This window comes from Penicillium daleae (assembly GCF_028827525.1).
Source record: "Penicillium daleae strain IBT 16125 chromosome Unknown utg000005l_segment0_segment0, whole genome shotgun sequence".
NCBI classification, from domain to species: Eukaryota; Fungi; Ascomycota; class Eurotiomycetes; order Eurotiales; family Aspergillaceae; genus Penicillium; species Penicillium daleae.
This window is the reverse complement of record NW_026623153.1, coordinates 2272403-2286932: the sequence shown is the minus strand read 5'-3', so window position 1 is coordinate 2286932 and position 14530 is coordinate 2272403. Positions and strand designations below refer to the sequence as shown.

Genomic DNA, 14530 nt, shown 5'->3' with positions numbered 1-14530 from the left:
GGAGCCACTTTGCGGCATGTTATTCATTAATTTAGGTAAAACGCGGGATTTCAGTCATAAAATACAAGATTTAGGCTTTCTTGTCTTCGGTAAGCTTTGGTAGGAAGCTAGAGCGAGGTCTCAAGACGCTTATTCCGGAAAGGTGGTTAAACGGGTCACGTGTCAGTGGTTCAACTGGGGTTCAACTGGGGTTCACTGGCTCCATTGCCTGCAAACTGGTGCAGTCCACCGTAGTCCCTCAATGCACTCAAAAGCGTACCCATTTCTCGGGTATATGGGGCCACGCCTGCGAATTTGGGTTAGAGGTCCTATCAGAACTGAATACCCTGCGAGTAAATATCGACTCCCCGAACGCAGGCTGCTAAATATATATCCGGAGCACTGCAACACCATGTAGCTCACAACGCTAAGCAGTATGCCGACAACTGTTATTTCTTAAAACGATAGTAATAATCAAATTGAAGAACAAAACAAGGCCATGTAGTTACTTGATTTCCAACTGTGCCTACCTACAAGCAAAAACTTGCCCCGGAGGATGCTTCGGTGGTGTACCAGGAATATGACTGATCACTATAGACGATAACCAAATTACTGGCGACTGGCACCGTACAGCAGCAACGAGTCTATTGGAAGTACTCAATACTACGGCAGAAAACAGCCCAAATCGGGGACTGTCGGAGTCAGGGTCAGACAGACACTGTGATGTCAACGGCACATTGGGAAGCCCCAGGAGCCCTCCCTCAGCTGTCCGACACTGATCACCACTCATCGGGCGACTCCATTAGACCACCATCGGGGCAGGCTGAAAGAAATTTGCTACCGTCCAAACCAACGTCGCTCCAAAGAGATGGATCGTTCATATCGCCAATGCAAAAAATCCAGCCGTAGTGTTTACGGGTCTCGGGACGTTGACCAGGCAATCGTAATCGCACCGAGCGTTTCCGACGCGCCAGAAACCGCTGCTTCTGATATCGCTCCTCGTAAGAAAAGTCTCCGAACGCTAGAACCTCTAGCCTGGGTAACCCATTCGGCCCGAACGCCCAGTCCGCAAAGTCCAGGACTTCTTTGATCTCAGCTGATTCGGTGCTGGCCTGTGACCCACCTGACCCGTCCGATAGCCCAGTTCGCGGGGACTCGATAGATTGTTCTTCCCAGAGACTCGCAAAGTCAAAATCCCGGTCGGAGAGGGAGATCCGTCTTGTCTGCCCGCCCCAACAACCGCACGGACATCCCTCGTCTCGGTCCTCTGCTGTCCGAATCTGCGAGACGACTTCCGATTGAATGTCTCGATGGAGATGGTCTACGCCTGTGACTCGAAAATGAAGCACCTGAAGATGAGAAGCTTTCGCACCCGGCTCAAGGCCCGCTCGCTGTGCTAAAAGGATCAGCAGCCTCTCTCTTTTGGTTACCGTTCTCTCACGCGAGTAACTGACCACAGAAGATGTGTTGGTACACAGCGCTAAGGCAGAGAGTCGATTGAGATGCCTCAACTCGGCCCGATCGACTATCCATGACGGACAGAAGTCTCGAGTATCCCACCACAGTCTCTCATTATCTATCGGAGCGAGTTGTTTCTCGTGATACACAAGGGCGTCTAGGGTCCGGCTGTGATGCCGAATCACGGGTTCGATTTGGTGGGTATGTGCAAAGTTGGCAAGTTTCAAATAGAGATGCTGCAAGCCTTGGAGGGAAAGTAAGAAAGCAACAACCGGACCCAAATTTGCCTTGTTGGGGTCAAGCGCCAGATTATCGCAACAGAGCTCAAATAGCCGCAACTGAAGCTTATTCTGCAAGCACGACAGTGCGTCCAAAAACTCGCAGGAGTTTATACAGTCACGCAACTTCAAGGATCTCAAGCCAGCAAAAATCGACAAAGCGGTCGGTTGCGGGCTTTTCTGGAGATATGCCTTGGAGAGTGTCAGGTACGTAAGAGAGGGCAAAAATGCCGGAGCAGGGCCCGAGGCGCGTGTTGTGGTCGCGACAGTGCACCCTTGCAGCCCAAGCACTTGACGGGAGAAATCTGGTCTGCCAGCTGATGCGCTGAATCCAATCGAAAGTGTTCTTAAGCGCCTTTGGTTTTGGCGGATGCATTTTTGCAGTAGCCCGATCTCAGTCGAATGCTGGATACCTTCCTATTCGATGGCCTGTAGGGAAGACAGTCGGTACAGACCACCTAGATGGCCCGCGGCATGGGGGCAGGAGCCGTCTGTGACCAACGAAAGATGGACGAGAGTTTCCTGATGTTGGATTAGATATCCCTCTCTATCCAACACACCCGCCGGAAGGCATGTGCCCAAGCGCCACCTGGTGGCCAATTAGCACGGCGATTGGGATCCATGTTGTGGGATGACCTGATACGCACGTGAATGATCGAAGGAGACTAGGACTGAGATGTGCGAAGACCAAGTGAAGTTGATCGCCAATGTCCTCCAAGAACTGCTGATGGGCCCTAGCGTCGTCGGAAGTCCCAATGCTCGAGAAAGGATCAGCGGCCAATCCGACCGCCCGAAAGATGTTGAATGCCGCACAGCGATTGAACCGAGTAAGATCGATCGGGGCGTCAATTTTCAAGTGGCGGGTGTGTAGAAGGTGGCTGGCGCTTTGGGAGTGTTGGATGAAGAAATCATCGATGTTAAGCACATTTAAGGCCCATTTACTCGCAGCACGAAACACGACCACACGGTAAATCCGAGGGAGCAGAGCATGGTAGAGCTTCGAGGAGGCGTGGCTCAGGGATCGAAGAGCAAGCGGTGGTAACTAAGGGTATCAGGAAAGTCCTTAAGTTTCGCAAGAATATACGCACCCACTCCGCAATATTTTCCAGGAGCTCGTTCGGGAGATCCTCAAGCATGTTTTCTGCGATCCGCTGTTTCTCTTTCACCGAAAGGGAGCCCCGACTAATTTGTACTACGCACCCCAACAAGTCAATTGCGGGTAAGCAAAATGGGTGTTGGAGAAGAGGACGGAGCTTTTGTCAACGGACAGAATAAGCATAAAAATACGACTGGCACAGAACATGTTGAAACAAACACGACTAAATAGCGAGCTGGATTGAAGATGCCAGGAAATTCGAACGCCCTTGAGGACTCGGATAAGGGTATTGAAATGAAGTTCAGACTTACTCGGCAGGTGTAACTATGATCACCGGTTGAATTCTGGTTGTATATATCGGTTGACTGCACATCGTTTTGGAGCCTATTCGTGTAAATGGACGAAAAAAATGACCCATCCAGTATATGTGGAATAGAGAGTCATGGCCATGGCGATGGACACTCCAACCAACAATATCATCCCTTCAGGACTGTGAAAGCCTACCAAGGTTATTTGAATCCACCCTGTGAGGCTGTAAAATAAAGGAATGGCTCTACGAACTCTGGAAGATCAGCCAAGCCTGGCACTATACATCCGTTCCTCGTCTCTAGCAGACATCTTCTTGTCGAGGAACATGCAGAATCGTGGGTAAAAACGTTCATGATACAGTACCAACAATAATCAACTAACCCATCGCAGGGAATGATCCAGGATTGCTTAACTTTGAGAGAGCAGCACAAATCAAGCCTCAAGATCTCTTTTTAGGTCTTCCAGAGATCCTCATTCCCTCTCACATTGTGGATGCTTGGGATGTTTGCGAGGAGCAAGACCGATCACTACCATGGCTACCGTTTCAGCCATCACCAATTTATTACGGGCCAACCAGCTTCCCACTGACTATACATTGTCTTCTCTTCCCTAGTTGTGAGGATTGTTGCTTTGTCGAATGGAGGGGACCCGATCTATTTTCCTCGCTTACCTGCAGTGAGGATGTGTTTGCTTTCCTTCACTCCACACTGCCCGGCAAAGTGAGTTGGCTCAACACAAGACTGTCTATCACAAGTCGGCTTTCGGGTCAGACAGTAGTCGATCTCCCATTCAGAATTTCACCAAGTGAATGGTGCGCCGACTCGTTAAGCAATTTTCAGCTCCGTGTTTACGATGTTCTATTACACTGGGTTTCACACGGGCATCATGGCACAAATTTCGATCAGTTTGTGCTGCAATTAGCGATATGGCCGTGGCAGCAGGGAGCTGGAATCGAGCACATGGAAGGGAATTTTTCAGAGACTTCTCTCCTTGATCCAGAGTTTTTTGTCCACAACATCATCAGTAATTTCTAGAACACAAATCAACTTTGACTTGTCGCTATGACATGTATGTAGCCTGCCATCAATGGAGCAGTATACAGTATCACAACTTCCCCAATCCTTTCTCAATAATAGACAATATCATAGAGGAGGATCCCGCTCTCGTTACCCAAGGACTTAGCACGTTTTTCTTGTTCTTTATTGTTCCTTATGGATTCCCTCACTTGTACAAATTAGAGCGCACGGATACTGGCTCCTGATGTTTAAACAGGTTGTTCACACACCTGCAGTACGCTGGCTTGTGCATCCTCGCCTCCTATTCCCGTCCAGACAAATTTTTCAGGATATTTGGCATTCTCTGGTACAGTATTCACTGACAGCATGTTTGAATAACATTTGCTATGTGGGTTCAATTACACTATCTCTATCATCCCTCGGCTGGAACCATCCACTGTTCGCCGGCTAAGCTCAACGCAAGGTGAAGCCCTAGCCTTTTGTTTTCAATCCCCTTAGCCTTCAAATGTCGGACTCCTGCTGGGGAAAGGCAAACATTCCAGACACAATTGAAGTTATTGTCAAGTACAAATGGCCATCTGCCCATCAGAATTTTTGGAATAATGGAATAGCTATGAATTGGCTTTCTGGAACGAGATTGTGGCTTCGCGCCCGGTATGCGCCCCCCAGAGAGAACATGGGGATTGATCTTCTGAAACGAGTTCTACCAGATACAAAGAAATCGCGTTATGTGCCGATGCCCCACGAAGATTCCGAGAGAGAAGGCCGTGACCAGAACACACTGTCCAACCCGGTCCCACAGACAGCCGAAGTTTTGCGTTGTATCCGCTGCCACGGCCGCCGATCTCGAGCCTATCATCGGGAACACAGGCAAAACCCGGTGTTATACCCGGCCGCTGGCATCTGTTCGCGAATGCGGACCAAGTGTGCTGAGGTTCAGGCTCAGACCGACGGCCCTCTGGTTGTCTACGAGCTTCCTGCGACATGGTCACGTACGTGGAAATCGGATATCTATGCAGCATGAATTATGTATGGTACAAATCTGGAGGGGTATTTTGAACCATTGGCGCCGATTTTTGCTTAGCAGCAGCGTATTGCCACTCCGAGTGCAGTTTGGGCAATGACGGCGCAGACAGAGTGTAAATTGGCTAGCCATTCACTACGGCGGCACATAAAGCACACTTGTTGACATATGTTTGTTGAGGTTGTAATTCCCGAAGCTGGGATGGAATGGTCAATGACGGCTGTTCTACCTTTAAACGGCTCTAGTTTCTGCACGCCGATAATAGCACAATGCCCGAGGATCGCTGTTTTTATTAAATCGCCTGGAAAGCCCACACATACGACTCGATGTAGCTTTAACTTCAAGGCGTAGCACGGGAGCCAAGTTAGAATGCCTCGAGGGACCAGGAGGCACAGACGTCAACAACCTCGAGGTACAACTATCGCATCAAGAAAACAACGCGAGATTGAGAGCGATGAGTACAAGCTCTTTACGTATCAGGAGTCCTGTTTCAAGTGCGTCGCGCTTGTCCAGCTGTCCGATCTGTCCATTGAGTGTGATGCGAGCCGACTGATTGATGATCAGCAGAATGTGGTGCGTCTAAAACGGACTTTGAGATCGCAAGGATGTTACCGCCTGAGCAATGCGTTCCATGTGCCCGTTGTGATCGACGTGGCGGACTGGGATGCTAGACGAGTCTGGCTGCAGCCCTCAACGTTGGGTCCGGCCCGGTCGCTTCGCCTTCGCCAACTACGTAAAAGCCCAGACTATACCCTGCTAGCTCTGGATCAAGAGAGTCTCATCACGGCCGCCCGCGCGAGATTTCGGGAGCTAGGAGAAGAAAATCCGTGGTGGATAGTGGATGTGTATGTGACTGCCTCAGGTCCGTTGACCGCAACGTAACCCCAACTGGACGTGGCTGCTGACACAGATTAAGGTCACCCTGAATCACTCGACGAGGAGCTTATTCGCACGCTTCGAGAAAATTTCCACAAAGAACGGTTTCCTTCCGATGGGCGCATCTACCAAAGTATTCGTGTCTATCAAGGCGCGACGGGCGGGCGTCAGAATCCAATCGCCGAGAACTTCTGGTGGGCGGTTTTACGGAGCGAGCCTGGCAGCCGAAAAGCCGACTACCTCCGTGCGCTTCCTCAACCCCTGGCGGACGCGTTCAATGCACTCCTCCCCGTCAAGGGTCTTTGGGCGGATATGAGCATTGGCGTTTTGCACAAGCTGAGAGCCATGAGATGTAGCGAGGTGACGCTATTTGTCTCCCCCTGAATCCTATGTCGTCTGTGAAAAGGTACTGATCTAAGAAGTGTGCGTAGCCAGTGATTTGCTACCTGGAATATATTCGACGCGTGTTTTACAACATGGTAGGAGGACGGGCGGACCTTCTTTCCTAAATCGACGCGGTGACAGTTCGCCTATTGCAGTCCCGAGCACCCGGGGTCTCTGAGTGGGACTTGAGCTTTCTCCGCCGGAAGCAAAATAGACTCTTCAGATACATCGATTGCCAACGGGAACGCGACGCAATCTGGCACAGAATAGAGCAGATTCAGCTCCCCATCCCGACGCTGAAGACCTTCTTCCAAGATATTCTCTTTCTCGATGTTGGACAGAGCGTAATGCGCCAACTCTGCCGCAGCCCCTTGACGGGGGCGCGGTCGATCGACGAAGCTTTGGAAGAACAATTCATTGTAGACTCGGGTGGGTCTACGTCCGATCTGCCAAGAATTCCTGGGGGTCGGTTCCAGTTTGGGCTCTGGGATCTTTGGCGCTTCCGCCTCCAGTTTGCTTTCGAGATGACGACGCAAAAGGATCATCATCGCCGCGTGCCTCGAAAAATGGAGGATATTGAACGCGCACAAGAATTCGGTCTCCATGAAATACACCCCACAGAGATGGCCCCGTCCCTCCGGCTCCTCTTCTTCGGGCTAGCCCGTTCCTATGGGATTCATCCTCCTGTGTCGGACGATCTGGAGACGGCCACACTCGAGATCCCGTTACCAGTGCCGTCCGATTTCCCACCAGAGCAGGACAAAGATATAGATCTAGAACGGCGATGTGGTAAGCCTTTCACCGACTCTATCGAGGCCGACCGTTATGCGCTCTCTTTTGAGTCTATCTCACGTCCAACTGCCGCAACACGTGTTAGTGCGGTGTTAGTGCGACAGTCCGTATTTTGTGCCTTTTTTGGATATCTACTCCCACAGGAGACTTCCAGTCAGGATGCCAGCCGATCTGGACAGGTATATGACGGTGGTGTGACTGCGGGATCGGAATCGTTCGACCAAGGACCTGATTCCCGCGAAATTGAGCATCCGTCTCCCGTCCGCGCACCTAGACGGACTCCAGCCGACTTTGACCCTCTGCAGCCGAGTTCCAATCCGAACTTGGTTAGTCCCGTCTCTCATTCAGAGCAGTCCTATTCTGTTCAGATCACGCACTTCAGATTCGAGATCGCAATCTTCCGGACCGAGCGGGTTATTTTGCTTCCGAACAATCGAGACGGCCTTAACGCATTTTTCGAACAACTGAACGAATATGAGTTTCATTTCTACTTTTCACCGGATGAGGAGGGACATCTGTCGCGCCAAGAATATAGAACAATCCCTTATATGGAATGCTACCCTCTTTACATTAACTTTCCCTTCTCGACGTTGCGCGCCGTTTATTGCCAAGGATGTCCAATTCATCCCGTCCATTCACCTGGGCATATAATGGCTGGGCAAACAAATAGCAGGGAGGAATTGGCCGACATAGTGAGAACCTTGGTTCAGACAGCGATCGACCTTGTCCTGAATGCTCGAGCAGGGGCTTTTGCTTACACCGGATTTTGAGAAGAAGGAACACACTTTCATCGGTACTACGATCCGTGGTTCATAGTCGGCATGGGGTCTCTGTGACTATTTGTCTAGTGCTAGGCACTTGTAAATTTGTATTCTGATACTGTGATGTATACAAGTTAGTGGTAGAATGTGACGAGACGCGTTAAGAATCCTTGGAGAAACGTGATATTTCAGGATAGATTAGTTCTGTACGTTTGCTTTCTTGGTCGCCTTGACATGCGCTATGTATGGGATGCCTTTGGACACTCGTGTTTCGGAAATTTTGATAACATAGCCTGTGCAAAATCACAATGCAACCAGCAAAGATGCTTGCTCCTAGAATACTGCCAAAAATGGCACTAAGGCTTTGCTTCGAGGGCTGTCGCGATACCCCGCTCCCATCCACCGTAGAACTATTGGTTGGGTTCGAGAAAACAATATCTGTTGTTGTTGTTGTTGAAGATGGATGGGGGCTGATGTCAACACGTGTCGGAGATAATTGCGGGCCATAGGATCCCTGCGTTGTTTCCCCTTGCGAGGCATTCTGACTTTCCATCTGCGTATGAGAGAAGTGGCCAAGCTGCACACGGCCCTCGTCAGACGTGCGGATGAGAGAAGCTTGAGTAATTTCAGTTTGTCCCAAGTCGTCATTACTGTCGTCACTCGGAGACTTGTTGCTTCCTGTAGTTACCGATGCAAAACGTTCGATACCGAGGTCGACTTGCTTAGAAGAGGTTGTTAAAACAGTAAGGCTGTTATGTAGAGAACCCAGAGATTCCAGATTGCTGGTGGAACTTGAATACATATTGACTGTTATTAGGCTTTGAGTGGGAGAATCGGTAGAAGGCGTTGCGCCAAGAAGACTTGGATCTGAGTGGCTTGTCTCAGGGGATGGCTGGTTCAGGGTGTCGTTGGACTCTGTTGTGCTTGCCAGACTTTCCACTGATGCCGTTGGTGGAGTTATGTTGGACCCATTGCCCAAAGGATTGTTCGCAGGCATCCCTTCGCTCTCACGCGTGTTCGCAAATATCTTGGCTTGGATCAGCTGCAGTTTCGGGGGAAGACTTTTGGAGCAACTCGTATGAGCCTTAATAGGAGTTACCTCATCGGATACAAGTCTGGAGCTTGGACGAATGTATGAGAGCTGTGCGAAGTTCGCTTGCAGTGTCTGTGATGCCTTCTCAGAGGCTAGCCCGCGGTATGAAGTTGATACACTAGTTAAGGCTAGCACCCGAGGGGAGGAAATCGGTACGGAAACCATAGGATGAAATTACCGAAAGGTGCTTTCGATAAGACCTTTCGCTGTTATAGATGGACTTGGATTCTCGGCGACGGAGAGGCAATGTCGGTCAGAATGGCAAAATCGTAGATTTAAAATGCTCACGATATTGCTCTTATTAATCCTCGGATCCTCACAAAACTCTCCTATGTATAGAGACCGATCAAACAGTGAAAGAGAAGGGCCAAGTTCAGCCGTCAAGAAGCAACGGGGCACGTGCAAGACTAAAGCTTCTATAGATGTATGACTTGACCCAAGTTTTAATAAATCTTTGCCCCTCCACCTGTTCTCTAAGCGTAGTGAAGCGCTAATTCTCATAATCACCGCGAAAACCACAAAGTCTAATCCGTTCCTCTGTCGACTAAGCCGTGAGGTGACTTGCACGAAGACTTAATAGGAAGCGTCATGTCTCACGCTGCTGAATGTCTCATCGACCCACCTCCTTACACCAGACACGGTTCGTCGGTGCTGTCCCCATCAATTGCATTCTCATCTAAATTATCACAGACTGGGTAAGCGCACTTGAATTTTGGTCGACCTTTGAGTCCTGGTCCATCTTAAGGAAGCTAAGAGAGGACTGGCGATTTTCCAAAGCGGTGGTAAAGACCGCGGGCTGGAACTCCGCCAAAAGTGCCATACGAGCTCGCCAGGAGCTCACCAAGGCTTTCCAGCAAGCCCGATATTTGCGTGATCAGGTTGAAAAGGGACACTGGCAAGGAAAGAGGCGGATCGGAGGGTGAAAACCGTCTTTGGACAATTTGCTGAATCAATGAACAAAGTGGAGCTTTGGACAGGTGAAGAACAATCGAGCCTACATGTATCCACGCTGGCTGACCAAGCGTAGACTATCGATTTGCGACTGTGATAGACTCTGTCGGCAAGAGTTGCCTGGAAGAGTAGTCTCATTGGGAAACCTGTAGGCAAAGGGACATACTGCCGAATTCGAAATCAGATTCCCCGGCTTATACTCTCAGATTGTTTTTCCAGCCCTACCCTGAAGCACGCTAGTCTATATTAAGTTTAGTTGCAGATCCCTCCGATGCTAGAAATAAGCCTATGTTTTTACATAACGTAAGATACGGTAATTTACAGGTACCGCCATAGAGGTTGCAACCTCGATGCCCCTCCAAGAAGATCCGCTCCTTCCAGACTGTTGCGTTAATAACCATTCACTCGCTGGCTGGAAGGTCGCACAAAGCCAACTACATAATTTGGCGCCGAGGCTTCCTCATTCGAAGCTCTATTTCATTCGTGATATGATAGAGAGCCAGTCGCTAACCACATCTGAAATAGCCGAGCAGGCTGAATGCAGCGAACGTACGATTAAAAATATTGCAAACAACTTTAATATGTATGGTATGAACTTCGATTTTAGATCACGCGCTCCATGTTTTCATGTTTACAGAAAATTGTAAACTTCAAGATCCTTTCGCAGCCTTGATCTAAATTAGTTACGCGGGGTAGTATAGAGTAAAGTCAGTATCAATAACGCAACGCACTAACGAGTTCCGTGGTGAATGTCCTGATGTCGACTGGGTCGCCGGCGCAAGGAAGCAGGAAGAGGGGAAAGCGGTTCGATTGTGTCGAACTAGGGAACTACAAGGAAGGAAAACAGGACGAGGCCTAAATAGGCCGCCGCCAAAGGGCTGGTCCTGGAAACAACCGACACGAACAGCAACAAGCAGAAGGGAACAACCGGCAAAGGCCTCGAATCTATGAAGGAGACAACCGGCAGCAGGGACTCGATGCATAGGCCTCGATGGCCTTAATGCGTCGATCATGTCCTACTCTGGGCCGGGTCCTACTGGTTAAAATTATATTTCCTGACCGTCTCCTGCACACTCTCCGGGTGATACTCAAATTGTAGTTCATGAAGAGCGCTGTGACAAACTTCTTGATTCCAAAAAGGCGACGTGCTGGCCCAGTTAACCTCGTGTCCCGCGGTTATACTGCTTTCTGTAGCAGGGAGGGTTGCTGCGGGCATCGCAGACGCCGCCGTAGAGAAGCGACCGTCTGATCTCGAGTCCAGTATCTGGCCCTAACACTTGTGAAGCTTTATAGTAAAATAAAGATATGGTCTGATAAAGTTCCCATCATTGATTTTCTCTTTCACTGATTATAGTACTACCACACTGATCTCGCAATAGTACTTCGGCCGTGCGGATTAATTAACTAAGTCGCACGCAACATTACCAAGGAGCCAAAATGATTTGACTGTTAACCCAACACCTTTGCTTGTTCCAGCTATTTCAGCGTTCACTGAGCTCAGAATAGTCCTCATGCTAGCTTTGAACCAGTTATTGACCCTAGGCGGGGGAACATGAGACCCCGTTACAACAGAAACGGTTGGTATTACCGGGGGTTGTACAAGTACTCGATGTCGCTGGGTCACAACTTCCTTGGAGTCCATTACTTGGTGGCTGATTAGGGCTGGAACAGCAGAAGCAGATGGCAGTAGGGATAACAGTAGCGGTGGTTGTGGTCGTGGCTGTCGTGGTAGTTGTGGCTGTCGAGGTAGTTGTGGCTGTCGAGGTAGTTGTGGCTGTCGCGGTGGTTGTAGTAGAACAGGTTGTACTGGAGACGGTGGTTGTGGCTGTCGCGGTGGTTGTAGTAGAACAGGTTGTACTGGAGACGGTGGTTGTGGTTGTTGCCGTAGTGGTACAGCTAGTTGTAGTTGGTACACAAACGCAGCTTCTGTTTCATATCAGCTTCTAACGGCTTTGAAATCCTAAGACGATCAAGAAGAGACTAACGGCGTAGTCCCTCCGAGGATAAGTCCAAGTAAACTGGCAGTTCCACCACCGTTACCGCAGGTACCCGATTGGAATCCCAAATTTTTGCACTTTCATAGGTCAGCGTGTTACCATTGATATAACCTCTTCGGTTATGCCATGTCCTACCTGGGCGTCACAAGTGGCCGGGTCGCAAGTACCCCCGCCACCCCCAATGCCAACATCGCCGTTAATCCCACCAACATCCCCATTGCCAATACTATTACCCCCGTGGGAAATCTCGCCTCCAACCCCATGCCCGCCCCACTTCTCTCGAGGGTCTCCTGCGGAGAGTGCAGTGACAAGAGCACAGAAAAAAAGAATGAAAAACGAAGAAAGCATTTTGTAAAAGCCTCGAATCATGCAATGTAGAGCTTTGAAAGAGGGTGTTGATTAGCGGTTGACTTGATGCGGGATCCTCGAAAAGGGCAGGGCCTATTTATACCTTTGGCTTGTGTCACTTGGGTTATCTAGAGCGAAGCAGACGTGGCCATTTTCACACCAGCGAGACTTCTTTGCGAACTCGTGTACCACAATGTTAAAGTTGAGAATGAAGGGCGACAGATACGTTGAATACTTTGGCGATACTTAATGCTCCGGCGGAAACTGCCAGCAATTACAATTTAGCTCTAGGAATTCCGAGGGTTAGCGCATGCGTGCCTCCAGCGCAGCTCAGAGCCTCCTCGGAGTAAGGTTGTGATTGTCCTGAGAATGGTTGTAAATTTAGACAACATAGCCGTTACTTGGAATTCGGTTCTACTCGTGTTCGGGCCGCTTCGGGGACGCTTTCTACACCCTACATTGTTTGGAACGCAGTCATTCCAAAGGGCAGATTTCTAGGGGCATAGCTTCACTCATGGACTAGAGCTGTGTATGCCTTAGTCTTTACCATAACTCAGGCTGCCCGCAGGGATGAAGAATGTTTAAGAAAAGGAACAAGCTTCAAGAGAAATGTCAAGGACATGGACCATCAGTCCTGCTAGCCACTAGCCAGATTCGGCTAGATTCCTGTCGTAACACACACCCCCTTATGTGCCCCTTTTCTTGTGTTAGAGAGATAACCACCAATACATATATCTTTGATCCCATTCGCTCTGCCGCATACTTGCCCATACTGTTTTGACTTGCCTCGACAAGAAACTTTATCGCGACTAATACCAGCCACCCTTAGAGTATCTCTGTCTCTGAACGTGGAAGGCAATAACGGTCGGCACTACAGTTTGCTTGAAGACACCCAGCGTTGCAAAAGACACCGGCAACCAAGGAAGACCACAAGCGAGAGGATCCACGAAAATCAAGAATCAAAATATCCTACCACGGTTAGTAACGTTCTAAATCTCGGCGAGGCCATTGAGTATGATGGAAACGAGTCTGTGGAAACGTCTACTTTGTTTGGCCTGCTTGCAGAGAAGATTCCAAGAGGCTCCAAGGGGTTTTACAGTATAATACGATGACTCATTTGATACTGTTTATGCAAGACAAAACAGCTTGACAGGGGGTCTTAACGCCGCTAATCCAATTTAGCCTAGCGTACTGTGAATTAGGGTTTGGAAAATAATCTACGTGTGCAAGAAGGGGAATCTGATTTCGAATTCGGCAGTATGTATAAGAAGGAAGGGGGTGGGTGAATTCGTAAGTAATCGGTGTGACAGGCTTAGCGGAAATCAGGAAGAAATCAGGCCCCGAGTAGTGCGAGCAGAATTCTCGGGTAGTGCCAACAGTCGCCCCCATTATTGGGAGGAGTTTTATTGGGGTTGCCTCAAGCTGCCCACGCTGCCTCACGTGACATCTATACCGACATTACGGAGGGCTCCTTCTTCCTACAACTGCCTCGCAAGAGTCAGTTGCTTGCCTCTGGTGGTAGCTCGTCATCTCTCACGCAGTCAAGACTCGATTTTGTCCCCCCCACCCCCCCCTCTGTATATAGAAACCAGCATTGCAATATACAGACACATTGCCTCCCTACATGGGAGCGCGGACGGGCCTTCTCTGATGCTACAGTCTAATGCGTTTACGCATAAGACCGCAGCGACAGGTGACCCGTTACGGCCAAACTGTACATGTTCCTGTTCCCATCTTGACTGCAAGAGGTCACCAATAAAAACTATGTTATCAGATAGAAAAAGCAACGAGTTTCCTAAAACTCTCATACACCCCTATTATTATCTCAGATTTTATTAGTCTTTGCCTATGATATTCTGCTATATACCCCACGTTATAAATACTGCCTATTTTCCTAGTGAAATTGAAAAGTTTGAGAACTTTTATATTCGCAAGTAGAGATTTGAGGCCTACCTGACTATCCCCTCGTCCGTCCGGGAAGGACAATTAGCGTATTTTACTAGGCTATACTAGCGTATATGAATAACGCGTACTAATTGGCTAATCGCGGTCACAATTCAGTATGGTAATTAATCAGGCCTAATCGACTAGCTAATTCTATGAAATTCGTCCCAACACTGCCCTTTTACACATAGGCTTACACTGCCGCATTCTAAACAACCAGATCT

General features: G+C 49.2%; 4 protein-coding genes across 4 annotated transcripts; 1 reads left to right on the top strand and 3 right to left on the bottom strand.

The window, feature by feature from the left end:
* Positions 1-758: 758 nt before the first annotated feature.
* N7458_005025 (uncharacterized protein) lies at positions 759-2851 on the bottom strand (the record flags this gene model as incomplete). The annotated part of the gene is made up of 3 exons (XM_056908407.1): positions 759-2040; positions 2276-2757; positions 2804-2851. The coding sequence occupies 3 exons, from the start codon at positions 2849-2851 to the stop codon at positions 759-761; spliced, it is 1812 nt and encodes a 603-aa protein (XP_056767025.1).
* Positions 2852-4641: 1790 nt separating this feature from the next.
* Positions 4642-7982, top strand: N7458_005024 (uncharacterized protein; the record flags this gene model as incomplete). Its single annotated transcript, XM_056908406.1, has 6 exons — positions 4642-5128; positions 5493-5572; positions 5641-6022; positions 6077-6396; positions 6468-6515; positions 6576-7982. The coding sequence occupies 6 exons, from the start codon at positions 4642-4644 to the stop codon at positions 7980-7982; spliced, it is 2724 nt and encodes a 907-aa protein (XP_056767024.1).
* A 189-nt stretch (positions 7983-8171) lies between these two features.
* On the bottom strand, positions 8172-9231 carry N7458_005023 (uncharacterized protein; the record flags this gene model as incomplete). Its single annotated transcript, XM_056908405.1, has 2 exons — positions 8172-8266; positions 8316-9231. The coding sequence occupies 2 exons, from the start codon at positions 9229-9231 to the stop codon at positions 8172-8174; spliced, it is 1011 nt and encodes a 336-aa protein (XP_056767023.1).
* Positions 9232-11673: 2442 nt separating this feature from the next.
* N7458_005022 (uncharacterized protein) lies at positions 11674-12362 on the bottom strand (the record flags this gene model as incomplete). The annotated part of the gene is made up of 2 exons (XM_056908404.1): positions 11674-11913; positions 12150-12362. 2 exons carry the CDS (start codon positions 12360-12362, stop codon positions 11674-11676), a joined length of 453 nt encoding a protein of 150 aa, XP_056767022.1.
* Between the last annotated feature and the right edge of the window lie 2168 nt (positions 12363-14530).